The sequence below is a fragment of the Chanodichthys erythropterus genome, chromosome 3, assembly GCF_024489055.1.
Source record: "Chanodichthys erythropterus isolate Z2021 chromosome 3, ASM2448905v1, whole genome shotgun sequence".
Taxonomy (NCBI): Eukaryota; Metazoa; Chordata; class Actinopteri; order Cypriniformes; family Xenocyprididae; genus Chanodichthys; species Chanodichthys erythropterus.
This window is the reverse complement of record NC_090223.1, coordinates 11022055-11049018: the sequence shown is the minus strand read 5'-3', so window position 1 is coordinate 11049018 and position 26964 is coordinate 11022055. Positions and strand designations below refer to the sequence as shown.

The following is a 26964-nucleotide window of genomic DNA, read 5'->3' as shown; positions in this document are numbered from 1 at the left end:
CCTAGGCTAGACTAGGGTTAGGTGATTTACTAAAGATTCACCATTTATTTTTACTATCCCTTGTCAGGTTGTATAGTTCCTAGTTCAGGCTCCTCTTATTGAGTTAGGCCATATGCCCATTACCCCTTGTCTCAGGTGGTAGGCCTGTATCTTTGTTTAAAAAAGTATATGCTATGTTGCTTAGGCCCCACATTTCTAGAACTTCATTTACACTGAATTTGTTATTCCCCTGAGCCCCTTGAATTAGAATTCAAGCTTGAGATTACGGTGTTAGCTTAATTTAGCTCCCATTCTCTAGGGTTCAGTACAGATGTGTTATTCTGTTTGGTGGGAGCATCCATTCTTCTCAGGATGGTATGTATGAATAGCAAAGCATTTGTGTTGCATTGGTTTCTAGCTTTGCCCTACATGTGTGAGCTTAACTCCTTGCTGCCACAGGTTAGCACCTGTTCTTATGAGTAATAGGCCTCTGTTAGAGCATGGCGACTACTCGTACTCCCCTTGCTTTAGGGTTTCTAAAAAGTCTGCTGAGTACATGACCTGATGGATTGCATAGCTCAGGTTGAGTGGTAGGGCACCTCACTTTCAGTTTGGTTCTTTTTAGCTCACTCTAGAGTTAATCACTGCCACAACAACTTAATGTGTCTGTGGAGTTGAAGGCTCAGGTAATCTGAGCCTCCTTCTAGCATGCTGTGCTGTGCATTCCGATGTGCTAATATTTGTATGCAGCCTAAACAAACCTAAAATTTAAACATTCTCTGACATTACATTCACTGTGCAACTGATATATTATTTATATAGTTAATGTGCCTCAACAAGCAAAGTTAGAACATAATGACATCTTTTCAAGTCATTAGCTAATGATTAAAGCAGACAACCGGAAGTTGAAATGGCTTTGGCCCATTGTGGTAATTAACACATTAATTTACACTTATTATTTGTAGCTAAGAAATTAATACATGGTGACACATTTAATTAATACTGATTCATATAGTACTTAATCTGTTAATCAGATAGACTCCTTAGTTCAAGAATCGGACATCAAACAACAAAGTTTGTTTATGTTGTGTTTTGCTCCTTTTCTGCTGATTATTGAACTTGTCTGTGTCACAGAATAAACAAGTGGACTAGAGGAGACATTGCTTCATAATTCATTTTGATTATACGATTTCTGGGTCTGCTAATTTTCTTTGGCTCTTCTGGCAGACACACCATTAATACACACTGTTATATAACTAAAGAGTGAACATTTGTGAGCAACAGCTTGCATAAAGCCCCCTCAAGTTAAGCTCTTTATTGTCACTGAACATCAAGAGTTTTTGTACTTCCACAAGGTACAGAATGGAATAAAAGAAATATAAAGATGGACAAATGAACCAGAATAAGATGCTATACAGTACATTTTTTCTCCCTGAAAACCAACATATACAATCACTATTGATTCATTAACTCAGATTTGATGTGCTTAACTTTTGTTAATGGAGTTACTTGTTTATGGTTCCATTTAGCTGGGAATCATTAATGTTATAACAGTTGATACGAGAAAACATAAATTATTACTGTTTGACTTTAGCATACATAAAAAAAAACACACAAAAAAAAACACACATGTTTAGAGTATATGATTGCTGTTCAGATGTTATGAATTATAAAGAACGGGCCGGATTCACAAAACATTTTATCTTGCCACTAAGAATTCTTCTAAATAGCAGTAAAAGTTCTTAGCTAAGAGTTTTCTCTTAAAACTATTCACAAATCTGCAGATACAAACATTTAGTAAGAAATAGAGAGAAGTCTTACATACTTATAAAGCTGGAGGCTAACTGCATTAGAAACGCAGAGCATGAATGAAAGCTACACCTCTCCCTTTAATGCGGTAACATTTTCCTGATCCAACATTAACAATCACAGGCTCACCCAGTTCAGAACATTTGATAGACATTGTTATTCTTTCACCATTATATATTTCAACCATAAATTCCACCCCCCCAACTCTGGTATGATCCTTATTTGGCCACAGTTTTGCACTTAAAATATTAATGACCATGCCAAATGAAAAAACTCTTTTTTTATTTCCTGCTAGCTCACCAACTTTAATCTTCTGTTGATCCTGGAAAATCACTTCTATTGTGCTCAGTGATATCACTGATGATTCGATCTGTAAAACAAACATTTTTATGTGAATATAATAACTAAATGATAACAATGTGATTAAATACAGGAAAAGATGATCAAATAAAATGAAAATCTTCACGCACCTCATTGTAAGTTATTGTGATTTCGTAAATGCTGGTGTATAAAGCGGATTTAGGGGTAATCATCATCTGTCCAGTGTACAATCACAGGTTGAACTGTGGAAAGAATTAAGATAATTGTGACTTTAATGGCATTTGGTGTGTGAACACACATGATTCGAGCATGCTAAGTTGTCGTAAAAAAATAGTAACACTAGTGTTACCATAGGAAATTAATGGGAAACACAAAAATTCAATGAATTTTTTATGTATAATCTACAAATCAGCCACAATTCTGGAAGAAAAAAAAGTACACAGCAGTAAAGGGGTAACACTCTAAAACATCAAGAATATGTGTGTGTCTAAATTACACACTTACACCCCTCTCCATAGAATATATTATAGAAAATAATTTTAAAATCTTAGTTTTTATTTTTTTTTTTTTTAAATTGTAGCTTCATCACAATGGGCTGAAACTTGGTGATTTTTATGTCAATTGGTATGCAAACACAGAAAAAAAAAATTAAGGGCATGATACGAAAAGTCTAAGTGGTCGTAAAAACACTTGTGGTGTTCGGTCAAAAATGACTGACCATAGGAAATGAATGTGAAATCGACAAAAACACAAGAGTTCAGAGAATTTTGCTGTGTACAATCTACAAATCAGCCACAATTCTGAAAAGAGTACACAACAGTAAAGGGATGACACTCTAATACATCAAGAGTGTGATATAAACGAGCACACACACACACACACACTTACACATTATAAACTTACACAAACACTTATGAACTGTGCACTTGGAAGTACAGGCTTGTTCCTTCACATCATTCTGAGCATTTTTTATTTTTTTTGCAAGTGGCTTTTTTTTTATGAATTCTAAATCAAAAAATGGGTAACAAAATGCTTCCTTGCGTTCCCTTTCTAACACAATATTAAAGTTTCACTGTAATCATAAATCAAAAAATAACACTACAATATTTCTTGCAAAAATATATCTAAAACTTGATAATGAATAATCTTTGAGAATGTTTAAATATATATTCATATTCTCAACCTAAAAAAATTAGTTATACATGTCTAAAAACAACTAGATATATACTCCATATTGAGCTGTACAAATATGTAGTGGTTACACCATGGTATTACATATTTTTCTTTTTTATACTCTCATCAGATGGCTTAAAATTTCAAAAAAAAAAAAAAAAAAAAAAAAAAAGAAAGGCCTACACTCCATTTTAACCTGACATACTGCATTAATTGAAAAATAGTGAAAAAAATATTAGATTTTTTTTTTTATTATTTTAAATTTTGATCATAAAAATTGATCATAATTATTGCATAAATATTAATTAGTATCATGAAATTCTCTCAAAATACAAAAATAAAAAGGTAAAAATATCATTGAACAAAAATAAATTACATTGATTTTGCTGAGGGAGATAAAAAAAAATAATTTTAAGGATTTGGGGTGACTCCCAAATGAGGAGCACCTGAGGGTTAAATCACACAATGCCCTATTCGGGTTTCCCTTTTTGTCACTGATTTAATTCCTCACTATGAGAACACTGTTTGAACTATTAAAAGTCTGCTCTTAATTTCCACAGACATGTGAGGCCCAGATGGGTTTGACCAGGGCTTTCTAACTGGGGCCCAGTCAGTTTTGTCTGCAGCACTGAAGGACAGAGGAACAACAAGAACGAAAAAAGGCAAAACACAAGAACTACAACTGACTTTCAGCCACAGCCTTAGATTAAATCAACTGAAGATAAAAAAGACATTAAATCACTCAAGATCTCAGCAGAGGAGGATTAAACAACTCCACAAAATTGATAAACTCCACTGGAATTGCTTGATAAAGTAGATGTAAATACAGCTAAGTGCAAGATGTGCAGCGCCAATTTGCCCTATACATAACATAATGACTGAGAGAACAACAGAATGCTGTGAATTGTTTGTGCTTTAGTTGGCCGTGTTTCAGCATGTTGTTATGGGAAAAGCACACAAGACACAACAATTGGTGTAACGCTTTCTGGCCAAAGTCCAAGTTTGCTTGCATTTGCATCCTTTTATTCAGATTGTTGTAAGTAAGTAAGTAAGTAAGTAAGATAGTATACAGCAGTATGAAATAGTGCTTGCCCCCTTCATGATTTTTTTATTTCTTTGCATGTTTGTTACACCCTAATGTTTCAGATCATCAAAAAATTTAAATATGAATAAAAAATAACACAAGTTTTTAGGTGAAGGTTTAGATGCAGTTTTTAAATGATGGTTTTTATTATGAAGGGGAAAACAAAATCCAAACCCACATGTCCCTGTGTGAAAAAGTGCCTGCCCCCTAAACCTAATAACTGGTTGGGCCACCCTTAGCAGCAACAACAACTGCAATCAAGCGTTTGCGATAACTTGCCATGAGTCTGTTACAGCGCTGTGGAGTAATTTTGGTCCACTCATCTTTGAAGAATTATTGTAATTCAGCCACAGTTTTTTTCGAGAATGAACCACCTTTTTAAGGTCATGCCACAGCATCTCAATAGGATTGAGGTCAGGACTTTGACTAGGCCACTCCAAAGTCTTCATTTTGTTTTTCTTCAGCCATTCAGAGGTGGACTTGCTGGTGTGTTTTGGATCATTGTCCTGCTGCAGAACTCAAGTTTGCTTCAGCTTGAGGTCACGAACAGATGGCCGGACATTGTCCTTCAGGATTTTTTGGTTGACAGCAGAATTCATGGTTCCATTTATCACAGCAAGTCTTCCAGGTCCTGAAGCAGCAAAACAGCCCCAGACCACCATATTTGACTGTCGGTATGATGTTCTTTTTCTAAAATGCTGCGTTACTTTTATGCCAGACGTAATGGGAAACACACACCCTTCAAAAAGTTCAACTTTTGTCTTGTCAGTCCACAGAGTATTTTCCCAAAACTCTTGGGGATCATCAAGATATTTTCTGGCAAAACTGAGACAAGCCTTTATGTTATTTTTGCTCAGCAAAAAGTGGAGTCATGAACACTGACCTTAACTGAGGCAAGTGAGGCCTGCAGTTCTTTGGATGTTGTTGTGGGGTCTTTTGTGACCTCTTGGATGAGTCGTTGCTGTGCTCTTGGGGTAATTTTGGTCGGCTGGCCACTCCTGGGAAGGTTCACCACTGTACCATGTTTTCACTGTAGAAATGGCTTTATAACCTTTTCCAGACTGATAGATCTCAATTACTTTGGATCTCAACATGATGTGTAGCTTGTGAGGATATTTTGGTCTACTTCACTTTGTCAGACAGATCCTATTTAAGTGATTTCTTGATTGCGAACAGGTGTGGCAGTAATCAGGCCTGGGTGTGGCTAGAGAAACTAAACTCAGATGTGATAGACCACAGTTAAGATATGTTTTAACAGTTGGGGGCAAGCACTTTTTCACACAGTGCTATGTGGGTTTGGATTTTGTTTTCCCTTCATGTGTCATATAGAATGGTGTGGCGACCAGGGCGGGCCAGAGCCGTGAGGGAACGGCGTGAGGCCGGTGGCGCGAGAGTTAATGAGCTCCACCTGGGAGGTGCACCGGCCTTGAGTCTCTCACGGAGGAGCTCCGGAAGCATAAAAGGAGGAGTGACGCCAGTGAAGGACGAGAGAGGTCCAGGCCTGGATATTATTTTATGTTTTATTATGTTTTTGTGGCCGGCAGACGTCCGCGAGGGTCTGCCGGCATTACTTTCATTTTGTTCTTTGTTTATTTTATATTAAAGTTATGCTGGATGTTCGCCGGTTCCCGCCTCCTTTTTCCCGTATATACACACTGTGTTACAAATAGATTTCAGTTTACTGGTGTTCATCACTCAGCTTCACCTTATGCACCTATTCTTTTTAGATGTATCTTTTTTTCTGAAAACATTGACGCATCATTGATAATATAGCAGTGATATTTTTTCTAGTCATACTTTCATATTTGGATTCTGGTAGCTTGAATACTATATAAGCTGCTATGTGAATGGGACAATTTGAAAATCATATCTGTTAATTTATAAAGGTGTGTAAATGACACTTACATTTTGGTGGGGGCTGATTGAACGTAGGCTGAAACTGTGTATCTATCAGTTTCCCATTTTCATACAGATAGATGGAGGAGCCAGCAATGGAGGGATTGGAGGTGGCAGAAATAAATAAGCGCATTCTCTTTTCATTTTTATTGGCCTCTGCAAACCTCCTGAATTTAGAAAGGTTCTCTCTCATCAACTTTACGATATTAAATGCCTCGAACCACTTTGTGAAAGAGTTGACAGAAATCCCAGTGTCATGGCGTTTAGACGTGTCAGATTTCACAAACTGCTTCAGGATTGAAAGATATGGGTCTTCATACTTCAGTGATGTGAAGGTAAAGCAGATCACTTTATCAACATCAGGATCAAATAAGATGGTATTGAGATTAACTGAGTCTATAATATTGATCCCCTGTAGCCTACTGGTGTAAGAACTCAAGATGTCAAGTTCAGTCTTTGCCTCATTTAACCACTTGTTAAGCTTGTCAGCACTGAATGGGGAGCTCCTGTGCATAATTAGGATGTCTTCCAGAGACTTCTCCTGCTCCTCTCCTCCTCGAATAGCAGGCAAAACCCTGCCGACTGATCCCAGGAGCATTGTCCTGTATGTGCTAAATGAGTCCTGAAATAATTGCAGCCTCTCTTTGATATCACTGAAAGCATTGGTCAGTGTGTTTCTGATCAGGTCATTGCACGTCCTCTCTGCCTCTCCCAGCTCTTCGACTATATGTTCAGTGTCAGAAATCAGACTTGTGGTAATCTCTCTCTGCAGCTGAGCTGCCTTACTGTTCAATAGATGTAGAGGATAAAGCCAGACTTTTATTGGAACCACATTATTTGAATTGTTCTTCAGCAGAGTGGGGAGCGTCTTGTATGTCTCTAGGGCCTCCATGTATGTGGTGGGGTTCTGCTCAATTAAGAAGTCTCCATGAAATGTGCAGGAGATCTCCTCAGCCATTTTCTTTTCATCTTCTGTCATATTTACAGATCCTTCTCCCTCAATGGAAAATGAAGGAATGCTATTGACCATGACATTCAGTTTTCCCTCAATCTCCTGCTTGTTTTCCTTATCTGAAAATGTCCGATCAAACACCATGGCAGCCTGAGCTCCATACAGCACTGCCGTGACCACATGAGTTGCAGTTTTCTGGTCAAACACCTGAGGGTAGGTGATCAGGCCCAGCTGGGACATAGTGAGCTGTTCAAATCTTGTGGTTTCACTGTAAAACATTGTAACTCTGGACTGTTGGTTGGAGGATTTGGTGTCACGCAGATACTTGGCAGATCCTCCCACGTCCACAAGCCCCCCCATGAAACTGGCCTTCAGAGAAGCACTTACATCCAGGAGGTTGGACTTACTAGAAAGAGAGTCAGAGCTACTGAACTTCAAATCTGTTAGGGGTTTTGGATCAATGCCCAAATTTTTGCTCAGTGATTTCTTATTCCACAGAGTAACACCTGAAATGAAAAAAAATAGCTTTAATAGTTACTGTATGTATGAGGAAGTGATGTACTGTTGTAAATGTGCAGGCATTATAGTTTTGTTACTCAAGGACAGGTAATTGGTGATTAAACATTTGGTGATTTAGGTAGATACACCACCTGGAATGAAGGAATCTTTGCGGCGGTCATAAAGCATACCAAGAGACAGAGGTCTTCCTAGGGCTGCTACTTCCATTGGCCCTGATGCCATGGTTATAATAAAGAAAAAGAGTTGGTTAGCTGTAGAAATCCATCATTAAAAATATAGCTGGAAGCTCATTGCACTACAAAATGTGAAACCTAAGCCAGCACTTTTCATGCTACGCCGCCAGGCTGATGAAAATGAAGTATAGTAACAAAAGACTTCACACAAGGCACTAATTATTGTAGTGGTGTTTGGTCACACAACACTAAAGTTGAGTGTGAGATTGTCAGACTAATACTTGTCAGAGCACATGAACATAATGGCCAATCAGAGGTGTTTAAGAATCTGTTGAACAGCGCTCCAAATTATAGAAGGAAATGCTGGTATCGACACATTTTTAAAATTTCAATAGCGACCGAAGTTGGTTCTTTTGACAACACTAATCCAATCAAAAAAGATTTGATCTGTGCAAGTTTGCTATTGTGTAATTTAATCATGTTTTCAGTGGTGGTATAACTGAATTCAGAAGTCTGACCCAACACATCACTGTCTTAAGGGTGTAAGCTGTAATGACTGGATCGATCAAACAAACAAGTTAATCTTCACAACCCCTGACCCATGCAGACTCTGTGATGTCTGGCTTCCCCACTGGACACTTGGACATTGAATGTTCTCAATACAAGAAACAGCATAGAAATGGAATCCTAATTCATTGCAAATCTGCGTAAATGAATGAACATGCATTTCCTCAGTACATTTTGTGTATTATTACTGTTTGCATATTGTTCCTCTGTGTATTGTATAGTGTTATGCATGCCTGATAATAGAACTACTGGATAATGTAGTCATCTAGGTGATGTCTCATATTAAAATACTTGTGGTTTAACGACTCACACTTTGGTGGACATCACCGTATCATAGAATGCATTGCATGTTTGTTATATTTATCAGAGTATAAATGGACACAAACTTCCACCTTACTCCCCTCATGCAAATGTAATGAAGTAATGAAGGTGAGAGCACTTCATTACAGTTCATCTGAGTTTATTTATACATATAAAATGTACCAGTTTATTAAGCACCACCCGAAAAAGCATAAGGTCTTTATATATTTGTTTACTGTTAGTTGTAACGAGTGTTTCTGTGTTCCCTTTCAATGGAACTCGTGCTGCGTAGTCGCTATGGGAACGCCTTTGCATGATGTCATGAAGCACGTATGCAATCTGTCCAATCAGGAGACGGTATGTCATAGGCGGGTGACGTCACTGACCAGGAACCATAAAGCCGGCCCAAACACACGCACATTCAGCTTCTGTGTCTTCAGCAAGTGCTACTTGTGATCTTGTCCATCTTATTTAGTGTTGTCTGTCTATTATCATTCATTGTGTGATAATGGCGAGTGAAAAGCAGCAGCAGTTTAGGAAGTGTGTTCATCCCTGCCCGTGTTTCATTATGGGTGGGGACACACACGACCTTTGTGTTGTTTGTTTGGGAGTGCAGCATGCCCAGGCAGCTCTCGAGGGGGCTGCCTGCGTGTATTGTGAGGAGTTTCCGCTGAGGACGCTGCGCTCCCACCGAGCCCTCTTCGAGGAGGGTGGCTTGGTTCGCCCGCCTCAGGGCTCGAGCCCCGCTTCTGCTGAGGCTGGCAGCGTCTTATGTCTTGGGGCTCGCAGATGGATGTAGCAGCTGGGTTAGAGTCGGGCCCAGCCTTATCTGAGCCCTCACCTGTTGCATCCGTTGTGTCAATTTGGAGGCACGAAGCACGCGTTGTGGTTTCTTCCACTCCGGTTGACACTGTCACAATAATGGCGTCTAGTTCTGAGGAATTATATGTTGTTAGTGTGGCAACAGGAGAGACTGAAGATTCGCCACTTCCCTCTCCCACGAGCGAGGAGCTCAAGGAGGTGCTTACTCGTGCTGTCGCCAAGCTGAACATTGATTGGCCAACCGAGAAGCAAGAGCAGCAGACCCGCAGTAAGCTTGATGAGCGATTTTTACCATCAAGGTCTGCTCAGCCTCCACGTTGGGTGCTACCGTTTTTTCCCGATCTCCACACTGAGGTGTCGAGATCATGGAAGAGACCGGTATCATCCTGTGTTTTCACCCCTCAAACTTCCACCTATAGTAAGGTGATGGGGATGAGAAAACACAGGTATGGGGCGATGCCAAGAGCGGAAGAGACGCTTGCGAGCCATCTCTCTCCACAGGCGGCATCATCTCTGAAAGCCCCGACATTGCCCGCTAAACCGCTGAAGACTACCTCAGCGTCAGTGGGCAAAGCGTACTCGGCAGCAGGTCAGGCTGCGGCATGCTTGCATACCATGGCTATCCTCCAAGCGTATCAAGCTGACCTGCTGAGAAACTTGGGCAATAGTGATGAAGTGGGGGCAGAGTTCATCCAAGAGCTCCGGCATTCGGCAAATTTAGCTCTCCGTGCCACTAAGGAGACAGCCAAATCCATCAGCCGGTCTATGGCAGCCCTAGTGGCCACGGAGCGCCATCTGTGGCTAAATCTGTCCGACATTAAGGACAAAGATAAGTCCTTCCTTTTGGATGCCCCACTGAATCCTTCTGGCCTTTTCGGTGACGCTGTCAACGTGGTCACCGAGAGGTTTCAGGAGGCGAGGAAGCAAGCTGCTGCTATGCAGCAGTTTCTTCCTCACCATGCCCAAGTCCCTTCAGCTGCTGAGCGGGGGCAGCCGAATCCGAGTACGAGCTCCTCGCATCAGCACAGACAACAGCAGAAGCAGACCGTCGCTACTCGTGCTCCCCCTCCGAGGAGTTGGGGAGTTGGGATGCTCTTAGCCGAAGCCCTCTAGGGGCAAGACAGACCTGAGGGCTGTCATTGCAGCTAAAAGGGCTTTGTATGGTCCCCTCCGGAGACAAACGGCATTCACCTCTTCCATCGGTGCCCGTGAGTCTTCGGTGCCCTCAAGGAGGTGCTCTGCTAACCCTGCTATCACAACGGGGCGCAGTAGTTCCTCGCGTGTCACCCAAGGGTGGCATGCTTCCTCTGCAGTCAGCTCAGTTGTTCCCTCCCGGGGTTCTGCTTCAGGGCACTGTACTGACTACCCATATTCCACCAGAGGCCAGTCTCGAGAGGCTGGTTCCCTTAGTAGATTTTTTGTAGATTTTTGGAAAAATCTGTCAAAAGTATCTCAATGGGTCCTGCACACAATAGAAAGAGGGTATGCGATTCAATTTTGAACACGCCCACCTCAATTCAATGGGGAATTGAGAGCAGGCTCTGGTGATGGCACAAGAAGTAGAGACTCTCTTGCGAAAGGAGGAGCAGGGACTCAGGATTTTACAGGCGCTATTTCATTGTGCCAAAGAAAGACAGAGGGTTGCATCCGATTTTAGATCTGCATCAGCTGAACAAGTCACTAGCAAAGCTGAAGTTCAAAATGCTGACAGTAAAACACATTGTGTCACAAATCAGATCCGAGGACTGGTTTGTCATGATAGATCTAAAGGACGCATACTTTCATGTATCAATCCTTCCGCAACACAGGTAGTTCCTGAGGTTTGCTTTCGGGGGCGAAGCTTACCAATACAGGGTTCTTCCCTTCTGCCTAGCGTTGTCACCCCAAACCTTCACGAAGTGTATAGATGCGACTTTGGCACCCTTGCGTATGCAGGGCATCCGCATACTCAACTAGAAACCCAATTCCCAAAAAGTTGGGACACTGTACAAATTGTAAATAAAAACAGAATGCAATGATGTAGAAGTTTCAAATTTCAATATTTTATTCAGAATACAACATAGATGACATATCAAATGTTTAAACTGAGAAAATGTATAATTTTAAGGGAAAAATAAGTTGATTTTAAATTTCATGGCATCTCAAAAAAGTTGGGACAAGGCCATGTTTACCACTGTGTGGCATCCCCTCTTCTTTTTATAACAGTCTGCAAACGTCTGGGGACTGAGGAGACAAGTTGCTCAAGTTTAGGAATAGGAATATTGTCCCATTCTTGTCTAATACAGGCTTCTAGTTGCTCAACTGTCTTAGGTCTTCTTTGTCGCATCTTCCTCTTTATGATGCGCCAAATGTTTTCTATGAGTGAAAGATCTGGACTGCAGGCTGGCCATTTCAATGCAAGGTCTTCCCTGGAAGAGACGACGTCTGGATGGGAGCATGTGTTGTTCTAGAACTTGGATATACCATACAATCAAAGATGCAGGCTTCTGAACTGAGCGCTGATAACAACTTGGGTTGTCCTTGTCCTCTTTAGTCCGGATGACATGGCGTCCCAGTTTTCCAAAAAGAACTTCAAATTTTGATTCGTCTGACCAGAGAACAGTTTTCCACTTTGCCACAGTCCATTTTAAATGAGCCTTGGTCCAGAGAAAACGCCTGCGCTTCTGGATCATCTTTAGATATGGCTTGTTTTTGACCTATAGAGTTTTAGCCGGCAACGGTGAATGACACGGTGGATTGTGTTCACCGACAATGTTTTCTGTAAGTATTCCTGAGCCCATGTTGTGATTTCCATTACAGTAGCATTCCTGTATGTGATGCAGTGCCGTCTAAGGGCCCGAAGATCACGGGCATCCAGTATGGTTTTCCAGCCTTGACCCTTACGCACAGAGATTGTTCTAGATTCTCTGAATCTTTGGATGATATTATGCACTGTAGATGATGATAACTTCAAACTCTTTGCAAATTTTCTCTGAGAAACTCCTTTCTGATATTGCTCCACTATTTTTCGCCGCAACATTGGGGGAATTGGTGATCCTCTGCCCATATTCACTTCTGAGAGACACTGCCACTCTGAGAGGATCTTTTTATACCCAATCATTTTGCCAGTTGACCTAATAAGTTGCAAATTGGTCCTCCAGCTGTTCCTTATATGTACATTTAACTTTTCCGGCCTCTTATTGCAACATGTCCCAACTTTTTTGGAATGTGTAGCTCTCATGAAATCCTAAATGAGCCAATATTTGGCATGACATTTCAAAATATCTAACTTTTAACATTTGATATATTTTGTTCACAATAGAATATAGATAACATAAGTTTATGAGATTTTGTAAATTATTGCATTCCTTTTTTATTCACAATCTGTACAGTGACCCAATTTTTTTGGAGTCGGGATTGTACATTGACGATGGGTTGATTCTGGCTCAGATTTCTGTCCCAGGGACCTGTGCTGGGGGCTATCAGTCATCGAGTCACTCTAAAGACGGATGCATCTCTCACGGGCTGGGGGGCGATCATGAGTGGTCGCTCGACTTAAGGTCTATGGCAGGAACATCATCTTTCGTAACACATAAATTGCCTGGAGATGATGGCGGTATTTCTAGCCTTGAAATACTTCCTTCCAGACCTCAGAGATCAGCATGTGTTGGTCAGATCAGACAACACAGCAGTGATCTCGTATATAAATCATCAAGGGGGTTTGAGATCACGCCCACTTTACAAGTTGGTGAATCAGATCCTCTTGTGATTTTCTTCAGGGTTATCCCCCTCCACACTAAAGGTGTACGTGGCAGCCTTAGCTGCTTACCACGCTCCTTTCAGTGGAGTATCTCTGGCGAGACACCCACACATAACTTGTTTCCTTCGTGGCACTTTGAGGCTCAGGATTTGGCCACTGTTTTACAAGGCATGTCTATGGCACCCTTCGAGCCCATCGAAGAGGTGCCAGAGAAGTATTTAACACTTAAAACAGTGTTTCTGCTTACTGTTTCATCTCTCAAGAGAATTGGAGACATTCAAGCCCTATCAGTCTCTCTGTCATGTCTAGAGTTTGCGCCTGGGGATGTGAAAGCATTTTTACATCCCAGGATAGGGTATATCCCTAAGGTCCTCACCAATCCTGTGAGACCTATTGTACTGCAGGCTTTCTGTCCACCTCCCTTTCAGTCACCGGACCAGGAAAAGCTAAATCTGCTGTGCCCAGTTCGTGCACTGAATGCTTACGTCCACAGAGCTGCCCTGTGGAGGAAATCTGATCAGTTATTTGTGTGTTTTGGAGCACCAAGGAAAGGGCTCCCAGCATCCAAGTAGAGAATGAGCAAGTGGGTAGTTGAGGCTATCTCACTTGCTTATGAGTCGATTGGACAGCCTTCACCTTTGGCTGTTAGGGCTCACTCTACGAGGAGTATGGCTGCCTCTAAGGCGTTTATTTCAGGGGTCTCCCTAACTGATATTTGTGATGCAGATGGCTGGTCATCGCCACATACAGTAGGTGGCCATCCAAAACGTTGCTTTTACCGCCGCACGTGCCGCCGCCGCCATGTTAGCAAAGTGCATTTGCAGCTTTTGACCGCTGAGTGGCGCTTTAACCACATGTTATCCAATAAATGCATCAAAGCACATTTATCTTTATGCAAAATGTCAATTCTCTCACATATTAGGCCTATATTTATCAAAACTAAATTTTTTATTTATATTTTAAACTCCTTTAATAAAACAGCATGCATTTTTGACACACACATACTTTGTTATTCGTTACCTGTCCTTTTGATAGATAACTACTGTTGTAGACAGCGTCCGGGTTTAATCGCCACGGAGAACTGTTCAAGTGAACGTTAGGCTAGAGCATTACAGCAGCAGTTTAAGTTTTTTATCTGTTTGGACACTATATAAAATATATTTGTTTGGACACTGATTAAGAATTCATGTTTAATGAATTATATCCTTTATTTTAGTAAAACGTGAGTTACTGAATAATTTCGCTCCCATTATTAAGGCCTAACTGAAATAAGAAATGAAATAAATTACACCTGCACGATTTAGCTAAATCATTGAAACTAAAAAGAATGGACGGATAAACGTCATAAAAAAACTGCAACTCCTACAGCCGCATTAAAATGCAGGAGTGTATTCTATTCTTTAAAATATCAAAGTGCGCTCCGTGCATGATGCTGCATGATACGTGAAGCCTTTATTCTTTTTTGTCTACATATTTTATCTTCATTACAAATGTTGTTTGGCTTTATTTTGTATAATTGCATGTAAAAAACTTTAATGCATATGCAAAATGTGAAACTGCTATTCGCAATCAATAGCATTTTGTAATTATTTGTACATTAATATTTACGCAAATATTTGTAGGCTACTTATATAGCCTACGCAAATTTGTGTCTAACTTAGAATTTAGAACAGCTAAAATATATTCTTAGACCAAAAACATCTTATCAAATAATAAAGTAATAAAGACATGTAATAAAGTAATAAATAAATGTAATAAAAACAGAAAGACGTCTATTGCTTCAGCCTTATTCAAAGGCCGCGGAAACATGGGTTCATTTCGCACTACAATCCATTCCACACCCGACGTTTTTGGTTTTCATTATTAAATATAGGCAATTGGTTGATGAAACATTGATTGAAATTAAGATACAATTTCTACAAAACGAAATTCACTTCAATGAAAGACTTACTATAAAAGAAAACTTAATGAAGTGGTTAAACTCATGTCTGACCCGCTGCATGTCTCCCGACATTGTGCATCCGTCATGCTTTTCACTTTTCATAATCAACATAGGTGAAATTTAAAAAAAATAATATTAGGCTATAGCCCAGTATTTAAATATAAATATGAAACTAAATTGGCTATATTTTTATCCCTCTGGCCGACGAACGCGCCAGCGCTTTCTGATGGATTTTTTCCTCATGACAGCTGAAATAACTTAAAACAGGCATTCAGTCATTTTTGGCGATAGCCTACAGATTAGTGCAAGACTACGAATGGTCTACTTTTATTTGTGTACGCTCACAATAACAAAACCTTGTACTTTTGTAAAATAAAATAAATAAATAAACAGGGTGCACTTTCAGCTGTCTCTCTGCGAGAATTTTAATAAAACGTCTCAAAAGTTAACTTAAACTCGGCGAATAATTGTATGTAAAAGAAAGAAACATCTCCATTCGATGGAGCACACGGGCAGTTTTCACAGACAATCGCAACACTCAATCGCTCTGCAACACTTAACAAGTTTGAGATAGGGGGAAGGGCGCTTTGTTTAAAATGTTTGTCACCAAAGCCATTAATCCAGAGGGCGGGAGACTCAAAATATTAGCCTAAGCTATGCGCGACAGACCTTTTTGCCATCCTGATCTGATCATATGATGAGATGATTTTTTTCTTTTGCATATTATTAGCAAAAATAAGCTGACGAAATACACAATTGTTACACTCTGTTATGAGTATTTGCAGTAAGTTTCTTTCTTTGTTTGTGTTATGGGGATTTGCAGTGTTTCTTTTTCCTTTTTAAAATCATTAAAAGAACGCTCGCATGGAAAGCGTCAAAGCGAGTGACATGGCCGAACTGGAATATTGCGCAGCTATAGTGAGAGAGCTTTTTGAAAGTGGCAAAACATGCCGAGATTTCCACCTCGCTGCAGCTGTTAAAAAATATTTAATACATATAAATGTGCATATACATATACAGTAAAATAGGCTAAATACAATGTAAAAGCTAAGGAAACTAAATCATCATATAGAATATATAAAGTTGCTCAAAATATTGGCCATATACAGTGTTAATGTAAAAGTTATTATTATTATTATTTTTATTAGCCTACATCATGGGCGTTGGAAGCAAAAAAAAAAAAAAAAAAAAATGTGGTGGGTCTCCCCCCAATGTTTTTTACTGGTGTGTATACGATTAGGTAGAGGGGTTCGGGGGCATGCTTCCCCAGGAAAATTGGTGTACAAATGTGCATTTTAAGATGTTTTAAGGCCAACAAAGTGAATAGCTTTAAAACAATGTCAACAAATAGCCTACATACAGGCAGTTTTGAGGCAGCTTTAATCGCATGTTTGGTAATTTCATTACTTATTTACAACAGAATAACGACGGTCATTGCTCGTTGTTTCTTTTGCGCTTTAGTTATGCTAATAACGTATCTATGCAGCGCACGCCGGTGCATTCGCGCGAGCAATACTTGAGTTCGCGCCTCGAGCACAGTAGGCTATAGCCTAACGGCTGTTGGAGTTTTACTGACAGCCTGACAACATCTCACTGGACTTCAGGCATTTCGGCATTTCCTTCTCCCCAGTCTTCCTCCAGACTCCGGCACCTTGATTTCCGAATGACATGCAAAATTTGCTTTCATCCGAAAAAAGTACTTTGGACCACTGAGCAACAGTCCAGTGCTGTTCAAAAGTGGCTTGACCTGGGGAATGCGGCACCTGTAGCCCATTTCCTGCACATGCCTGTGCACGGTGGCTCTGGATGTTTCTACTCCAGACTCAGTCCACTGCTTCCGCAGGTCCCCCAAGGTCTGGAATCGGTCCTTCTCCACAATCTTCCTCAGGGTCCGGTCACCTTTTCTCGTTGTGCAGCGTTTTTTGCCACACTTTTACCTTCCCACAGACTTCCCACTGAGGTGCCTTGATACAGCACTCTGGGAACAGCCTATTCGTTCAGAAATTTCTTTCTGTGTCTTACCCTCTCGCTTGAGGGTGTCAATGATGGCCTTCTGGTCGGCAGTCTTACCCATGATTGCGGTTTTGAGTAATGAACCAGGCTGGGAGTTTTTAAAAGCCTCAGGAATCTTTTGCAGGTGTTTAGAGTTAATTAGTTGATTCAGATGATTAGGTTAATAGCTCGAGAACCTCTAGCTTAGAGAACCTTTTCATGATATGCTAATTTTTTGAGATTTGGGTTTTCATGAGCTGTATGCCAAAATCATCAGTATTAAAACAATAAAAGACCTGAAATATTTCAGTTGGTGTGCAGTGAATCTAAAATATATGAAAGTTTAATTTTTATCATTACATTATGGAAAATAATGAACTTTTATCACAATATGCTAATTTTTTGAGAAGGACCTGTAGAGTCAATTTTGATTGAGAAAAAAAAATCTCAAAGAATTGATTCTATATTATGCAATTGTGAGTTTATATCTCAGAATTGTGACTTTATAACTCGCAATTGTGAGAAAACAAGTCAGAATTCTGAGATAAAAAAAGTCGCAATTAGGCCTACTCTTTTTAGTTTTTATTTAGTGGCGGAAACGGGCTTCCATATGGTCTTGCGATATATGAAATTTTAGTACAGATTTAAGGGACAATATAAATATATAGCCCTAACGAAATATCTTTATTAATTAATGCATTTTATTTAATTACATGAATTAATCAAGATAATGTGACTTACTTTTCAATAAGTGCAATATTTCATGTAGCCACTTGCATCCAATGAGAAAACCAAAAACAACGAGAAGAGGTGACCGGACCCTGAGGAAGATTGTGGAGAAGGACCGATTCCAGACCTTGGGGGACCTGCGGAAGCAGTGGACTGAGTCTGGAGTAGAAACATCCAGAGCCACCGTGCACAGGCGTGTGCAGGAAATGGGCTACAGGTGCCGCATTCCCCAGGTCAAGCCACTTTTGAACAGCACTGGACTGTTGCTCAGTGGTCCAAAGTACTTTTTTCGGATGAAAGCAAATTTTGCATGTCATTCGGAAATCAAGGTGACGGAGTCTGGAGGAAGACTGGGGAGAAGGAAATGCCAAAATGCCTGAAGTCCAGTGTCAAGTACTCACAGTCAGTGATGGTCTGGGGTGCCATGTCAGCTGCTGGTGTTGGTCCACTGTGTTTTATCAAGGGCAGGGTCAATGCAGCTAGCTATCAGGAGATTTTGGAGCACTTCATGCTTCCATCTGCTGAAAAGCTTTATGGAGATGAAGATTTAATTTTTCAGCACGACCTGGCACCTGCTCACAGTGCCAAAACCACTGGTAAATGGTTTACTGACCATGGTATTACTGTGCTCAATTGGCCTGCCAACTCTCCTGACCTGAACCCCATAGAGAATCTGTGGGATATTGTGAAGAGAAAGTTGAGAGACGCAAGACCCAACACTCTGGATGAGCTTAAGGCCGCTATCGAAGCATCCTGGGCCTCCATAACATCTCAGCAGTGCCACAGGCTGATTGCCTCCATGCCACGCCGCATTGAAGCAGTCATTTCTGCAAAAGGATTCCCGACCAAGTATTGAGTGCATAACTGAACATAATTATTTGAAGGTTGACTTTTTTTGTATTAAAAACACTTTTCTTTTATTGGTCGGATGAAATATGCTAATTTTTTGAGATAGGAATTTTGGGTTTTCATGAACTGTATGCCAAAATCATCAGTATTAAAACAATAAAAGACCTGAAATATTTCAGTTGGTGTGCAATGAATCTAAAATATATGAAAGTTTAAATTTTATCATTACATTATGGAAAATAATGAACTTTATCACAATATGCTAATTTTTTGAGAAGGACCTGTAGAGTCAATTCTGATTGAGAAAAAAAAATCTCAAAGAATTGATTCTATATTATGCAATTGCGAGTTTATATCTCAGAATTGTGACTTTATAATTCGCAATTGTGAGAAAACAAGTCAGAATTCTGAGATAAAAGTCACAATTAGGCCTACTCTTTTTATTTTTTATTTAGTGGCGGAAACGGGCTTCCATATGGTCTTGCGATATACGAAATTTTAGTACAGATTTAAGGGACAATATAAATATATAGCCCTAACGAAATATCTTTATTAATTAATGCATTTTATTTAATTACATGAATAGATAATGTGACTTACTTTTCAATAAGTGCAATAATTCATGTAGCCACTTGCATCCAATGAGAAAACCAAAATGTAATTTCAGGGCTTGTTATCCGTTTTTTCCATTTTTAATTTGAGCACAAAATCGAAAATCAGAAAACAAGTCGTTTTCATTTTGGATATAAAAAGGAAAATAATAATAAAAAAAAACTTTTTGTTTTTTTTGTTTTTTGTTTTTATATAGAAAAATGAGTGAACGAATTATAGGCTACACGGATTTAAATGCTGGACCGTTCTCATTTCGCTCGGCATATGGAACTTGAAGGATTTTTTTTTTTTTTTGCTGAGATTAAACCAGAATGAAAATATTAGCATACATTTTTAATCCGTGTGTGTGTGCTCATATATATATATATATATGCCTAATGACTGTTTAATGACAATAGCATGCAGTAAGACTTTGTGTAAAGGTCTTTCTTTTAGTTTTTGATGCATAGACTGTAGCCTAAGACTATCCCACGTTTTGAAATTAACTCTCACTTTAAATTTTCTAATGGTTTTTAAGGATGTTAAAATGTTATATTACAAAGTTATTGTTGTTTTACTTCGTGCTTTCATCTCCGTTTACAAACCGACATTTTATTATTACAGTCACTTTCCAATCCGTCCCTTTGCGCCACCTGGCGGTAGTTCGCAAATGATTTTTACACGCGACTGAAATTTCAGTTAATGCAAGGGTCCTGCCGCGGTGGGAAGCGCGGCGGTAATACCCATTTTGGTTGTCTACCTACTGTACATTTATGAGGTTTTATGAACTAGACCTCGGCTCCACTCCAGGGGCGCAGGCTGTAATGTGTGTGCACTGGCTTCACACGTACGGTCACTTGCTCATATGGCGGAAGTTGGTATTGTCGTTCCCATAGTGACTACGCAGCGCGAGTTCCCTTGAAAGGGAACGTCTCGGTTATGTATGTAATCTTAGTTCCCTGAATAGGCACCGAAACGCTGCGTTGCCATGCCATACTCCCTGCATGCCCGTAAGTGACTTGCTTCAAATTTTTCAGAAGCTGAATGTGAGTGTGTTTGGGCCGGCTTTATGGTTCCTGGTCAGTGACACCACCCGCCTAGGACGTTCCATTTCCTGACTGGACAGATTGCATACATGCTTCATGACGACATCACGCAGAGGTGTTCCCATAGCGACTACGCAGCGTCTCGTTTGATATAGTGGATAAAAATAAGAAGGCAATATAAGTTATAACCGTAATTAAACTAAACTATACCTGTTCTATCTCAATGCAGCATATATTCGCAGCTTCTGACATTATAGCGTGTCCTGACTGAATCCTGACAGGGGAGAACAAGCTCTTGAAGCTCCACCCTCTTAGGCCAATTGCAGCAGCTCATTTGCATTTAAGAGCCCAAGCTAAAACGGCTCGTTTTTGCTCAACCACTAAAAGTGGCAATTTTAACATGATATAAAAAATGATCTGTGGTATATTTTGAGCTAAAACTTCAGATACACACTCTGGGGACATTAGAGACTTATTTTACATCTTGTAAAATGGGGCATAATAGATCCCCTTTAAAACTTTTGTGCACATTCTTGTGAGGTGATTCTGAGTTTCGTCAGTCAATTATCTGATCCAAATATTTATAATTATCTATAACGAGTTATGATTAATTAGTCATAATTCTCTTTTTGAGCTAATTCGTACAAAGTTTTAGGTAAAAAAGGGACATTTTAAAAAAATGCAAATTATTCCCCCTCTGCCGAACCGTTTTAAAACAAAACTAGTTTGCATAGCAGTCTTCTTAAAATGTTATTCATCTAACCCTGTGATTTTTATTTTGATTGTCAATACACATTTTCCCCTCATTTTTAAATACTTTGATATTCAGCTTTTTGTTTTCCCCCCACTTGTTTGTGCACATGAAGTTCACTATCAATAACCTAAGCATATAAAATTAATAAATAATAATAAATGTATAAAATTACAAAATAAACATTCACCACTCAGTAACTTTTAATTTGAATTCTTAAGTAAATTAAAAATGAAGTACTTTTGTTATTTTACTTGAGTGAAATAAAAAATACTTTTACTGGAGTAATGTTTCATTAGCCTATCTGCACTTTTACTCAAATATTGGATTTTTGTAGCTTGTCCACTACTGCTGGTTTTGTTTATGGCTCTTTGTTAAACATATTTTCCAATAGAATAAATGAATGGGAACATACTTGAGTAGTTTATTTCCTTCTAAGGACATTTAATCTGTCCTGTGATATTTCTGATCTCTACACATTCACATTTTGTAACACCATTCACACCTTACCTTGAGTCTTCACCACAGTTAGGGTTGCCAGCCATATATATGCACACAAGTAAATGAAGTTTGGCTGCTTCAGGTACATTGTAAGTGCCACCATCTTAGAAAAGCCAGCGAGAAGACCTGTTTGAACGGAAGTCACAAGAGAAGATGCCTCAGTGTCCTGAATAAACTGTCTTTGTATTGAAAATATGGTGGCACAATATACAGATATTGATCATAACTGTGATATTTAAAAAACGAAATACTGATATCATGTTAACACTACATATATATGAGACAAATTCTGTTTTCACTGTGTCATTATGGGCTACTGAGTGTAGATTAATGACAAATAATAATAATAATAATAATAATGATAAAATAATTTTTAAACAATTGTAGTTCCAGGCTGCAACATAACAAAATTGAAAAAAGTGAAGGGGGTCTGAATGCAAGATTTGAAAATCTTCCTGTTTCCCTTTTTTGCCATTACTTTAATTGCTATTGGCCTCATTGGATGAAGATAATTCATGATGTTTAACCATTAAAACCCTTTTAAAAAGAAGTGTGATTAATTATATTAAATGTGCACTTTCACTATACCTCAAATCTTAAAAGTACAGTCTTTAAAAAGTACACTTGAAGATAATCTAATATTATCTAAATTAAAGGCCAATTAAATAGAGTACACTTTCATGAGTGTTTCTTCACACACGATAACATTTTGTAATATCAAATTAGGTTTACCTTAAATGTGCATTTTAAATTATGTTTGTGGTGTTTTTTAGAAGCACACTTATTTTGATGTATTGACTAAAGCCCATGTAAAATGATACATTTTAAATTCAACTTAATTTAAAAAGTAAAAATAAAGCAGCTTTTATTTAAAATAGAAATCTTTTGCAACAATATACACTACTGTTCAAACATTTGAGGTCAGTAATTTTTTTTCTTTCTTTTAAAGAAATTAGTACTTTTATTTAACAATTGATAAAAAGTGACAGTAAAGACTTATAGTGTTAGAAAATATTTCTATTTTAAATAAATGCTATTCTTTTTAACTTTTTATTCAACAAAAAATCCTGAAAAAAAGTATCACAGGTTATAAAAAAAAATATTAGGCAGCACACCTGTTTCCAACATTGATAATAAATCATCATATCAAAATGATTTCTGAAGGATCATGTGACCTTGAAGACTGGAGTAATGATGCTGAAAATTCAGCTTTGATCATAAGAAACAACATTTTAAAATATATTAAAACAGAAACCATTATTATAAATTGCAATAATATTTCACAATTTAACTTTTATATATATATATTTTTTTTTGTTTTTTTGTTTTGTTTTTTTTATTAAATAAATGCAGGTTTGAGGAGCAAACATTAAAAACAGTAATGTTTCCAAACCTTTGACCAGTACTGTACAGTATGTTCTTGATATCGATCAATTTACTTTCAGTGGGAGGAACTTTATAACAGAGTGGTAAAGGCTTTTCCTGAGTTGTCCACTTTGTTTTTACTGATAGTCTATTTTAGGATAAATGGGGGTATTTGTGTATATATGATACAATTGGACTGTTTAAAATCACATTTTGTTCTGGTAAGTTTTATAGTCAGTAGTATGTACACTTCTGTTTTTATCATTATAGGAATTATGTGACATTCAAAGCAAGCTTCTTCTTTCCTGTGAATCTGCTCATGGAAGTGTCTGGGTTTGCAGAATCTGCATTGTGAATCTTGAATAATTGACAGGACCATTCATGTTAAAGGGATAGTTCACCCAAAAAATAAAAATTCTTTTACTCACCCTCAAGTTGTTGCAAACCCAAATTAAGGTATTTTATTGAACCTGAGAGGAGAGATTTCTGACCTTCCAGTTGAACCAAAATGTTGAAAGAAGAAGGTCATAAAGGTGTTGTAAATCTGATCCATATGTTTGTATTCTTGATTGCTTTATGATTAATTCATTTTCATCAATAGAATTAATATAGAATTTTTTTTTTACATGTAAACAGTGACATATATATTATATATATATATATATATATATATATATATATATATATATATATATATATATATATATATACACACATCAAATCTCTGATGTGTGATTGGATGTCACGTGAGATTTATTTGTCACATTTAGGCGTTCAACTATCAGTGTTGTTTTGTTTAAAGTGACAGTTTCTTAAATTTATTTTTACAATTTGACAAATAATTTCAAATTGACTGATGAACAAAATAAAGGACACAAGAAAATGTTTATCTCTTGTTCATTGTAGACATGGATCAGTTATATATATATATATATATATATATATATATATACAAAAAAAAAACCTTTTTTATCCTGTATCTTCACAGCACATTCACACTAAAATTACCAGTTCAAATATATTTTAAATGTTGAATTACCTGGAGTCTCTGTGTGTTCTTTGGAAAGTTCAGAGCTGAAATCTTCTGCTAATGTCTTCAGCTGAAGTCTGAAGCTCACTGGATTTCTGTAGTAATATTTATACTGAGAAAAAACTGCCCTTTACCCTCATGGACCCAGAGTCTGCTGGCCCCCGAGATGAGATTTTAGATCAGCGCCCCCACTGGCACACCACAGCATTGTGAGCTTACTGTCATTCATATTTGGTTAAGACCTTTTGTGAAATAAAACAAAATAAAAGATTGTGGTATGAGACTCCACACATTTGGACTTCTTTGTAGCAACAAGAAAGCAACAATAATAAAATTGTCATTCAATATAACTTATAATTGAATGTTATATTGATCATATACAAACATTGACCATGTGTGATAGGCTCCAGAAATATCTGCATTGGTAAAAAAATAAACTGACTATTAATGTATATGTATGATGTACTATTAAAAATCATTTTTGCAACTTCTTTTCTAAGTATTTCATTTGAAATATTCTGCACTTCTGAGCATTTGTATCATGTTACTCCCTTGTAGTGATGCAAAGTCTGATTCATTTCTGCAAACCGATTCTTTTTTTAAGTCGCCCTGCGTTCCATTTGCAAGAGCTCATCACTATGCCCAATCCCTTCAAAGGGTTTTCCCGCCGGAGTGAGCGCTTCGAAGGGATGAAGGGCGTACACAGCAAAATCAACAGAGTTAAATCAATTCTGCTCAGATTAGATATGGTCCCTTTCTATATAGTGTTAAAGTAACACTGAAGCAGAGTGAAAGTTAATGAGATAATTAAGTGATTAAGTTACGATTGTGCATTATTGATGAACACCTGCTGTTAACAAGCAGAATCATTGAAGAGAAACACAAGAACTACAACACACAATCTCTCAAGATCTGATTAAACAACTCCACAAACAGCATGTTATCTCATTAACTTTAAAGGGTTAGTTCACCCAAAAATTAAAATTCTGTCAGTAATTACTCAGCCTCATGTTGATACAACCATGTAAGTCTTTCTTTCATCTTCGGATCACAAATTAATATTTTTGTGATTAAAGATGAGCGGTGGAATACTCCTCCATTGGCTTTAAGGGGGCCCAAACTTGTCCGTCCAGAAAGTCAGTGAAGAAAATGTTTCAATAGTCCATGCCACTACAGTGGCTGAACCGTACGTTTCTCAAGCGACGATAATACTTTTCGTGCGAAAAAAACAAACAAAAGAACGACTTTATTCAACTATTCATTTTCTCTCTTGTAGGCCTCTGACGTTAGTTCACGAGAGCTCCATGACGCATGCGCGAGAACTAAACTGACGGCGGTCTTCTTCTACTACTACTTGTTACTGGCTGCTCACTCCTTAGGAGTATTACCGCCACCTAGTGTTCAAGATGAAGTGCTGGCATAGCCGGAAGCGCTAAACTTTGTTTACAAGCAGGTGAACGCGCGCGCTGTATGTAAAAAACATTATTTGTAAATATGTCGGCAGATTTTGACGTAGATGAAGACTTGAATTTTTTTAACCAACCTTACTTATTCGAACCTGAATACACAGACATTGTAAAATTCACTGTATCATGTATTATGTTTTTTTATTTAATATATAGCCATATACAAATAAAGACAAAACTAAATGAGTGTATCATGACTTTAACAATTACCACATACTGCTTCCACTTACCTTGTTGGTCTGTATAAACAAGTTGGGCACAGCTGTTGATTTCAGTAATCTTTTTTGTTGAACTGATTTGAAGTCGTCTGGAGAGAAATGTTCACTGCACAACTTCATGTGCTTGATGAAATTAATTGGTAAATTAACATCCCGTTGAACATAGATTCAGTCGTTCACGATCATTTGATGGGAAACGGTGAAAGGTAAGCCGTTCATTTTGTGGCAATGTTAAGGCACCTTTACGTTTACTCGTTAGTTTTTCACGATTCGGACATCCAGGAAATGCACACTTTCTAACCATTGTAAACAATTACTTAGAGCGAGACCAAAAGCACGATCAATGTCGAATTCAATAGCTTACATACAGCGCGTGCGTTCACCTGCTTGTAAACAAAGTTTAGCGCGGCTATGCCAGCACTTCATCTTGAACACTAGGTGGCGGTAATACTCCTAAGGAGTGAGCAGCCAGTAACAAGTAGTAGTAGAAGAAGACCGCCGTCAGTTTAGTTCTCGCGCATGCGTCATGGAGCTACTTACATGGTTGTATCAACATGAGGGTGAGTAATTACTGACAGAATTTTCATTTTTGGGTGAACTAACCCTTTAACTCTGCTTCAGTGTTATTTAAACTCTATTCAGAGAGGGACCATATGTTCTCTGAGCAGAGTTGATTTAACTCTGGGGATTTTGCTGTGTAGGGGTAAAAAAAAAAAAAAAAAAAATATTGGGAATGCACTTCAGCGTGATCTTAACGAGACAATCAATGTCTATGTATTTGAAACATTTGAATGGACTGATAAAGGGAAATGTAAAGTATTTTTGTTGAAGTACAATATCGTTTTTACCATTTGGAGGGCGATATATCCCATTTGGAATGCACCGTCGGACGTTCGGCTGTGCGCAGGGCTTGACATTAACTTTTTTTGCTCACCAGCCACTGTGGCTAGTGGTTTTTCCAAAGTTACTAGCCACTCAGCATTTACACTGGCCACAATTTTGCTGTTGGGAAATTACATGACTAAAGTTGACTTTGGCATGGTAAAATTACTAGTTATTTTCCTTGATTAACTAGATTTAAAACCCTTTCAAACATTCAAATGCAGATTGTACACCCAAAACAAGACTAGGCCGACATGGGTGTGCAAGA

The 26964-nt window shown here is 38.4% G+C and overlaps 1 protein-coding gene across 3 annotated transcripts; it reads right to left on the bottom strand.

Annotated features, from left to right (window-relative positions):
* Window positions 1-1280: 1280 nt before the first annotated feature.
* LOC137017052 (stonustoxin subunit alpha-like) lies at window positions 1281-24189 on the bottom strand. Of its 3 annotated transcripts, none has more exons than XM_067380969.1 (7): window positions 24140-24186; window positions 23529-23591; window positions 21745-21861; window positions 7865-7945; window positions 6272-7720; window positions 2259-2351; window positions 1281-2158 (listed from the first exon to the last, which is right to left on the bottom strand). In XM_067380969.1, exons 3-6 carry the CDS (start codon window positions 21836-21838, stop codon window positions 2308-2310), a joined length of 1668 nt encoding a protein of 555 aa, XP_067237070.1. In that variant the 5' UTR covers window positions 21839-21861; window positions 23529-23591; window positions 24140-24186; the 3' UTR covers window positions 1281-2158; window positions 2259-2307. The 3 variants fall into 3 exon arrangements, with proteins under 3 accessions (XP_067237070.1, XP_067237071.1, XP_067237072.1); XM_067380970.1 differs by having other exon boundaries at window positions 23529-23570; window positions 24140-24175; XM_067380971.1 differs by lacking the exon at window positions 23529-23591 and having other exon boundaries at window positions 24140-24189.
* Window positions 24190-26964: the final 2775 nt, after the last annotated feature.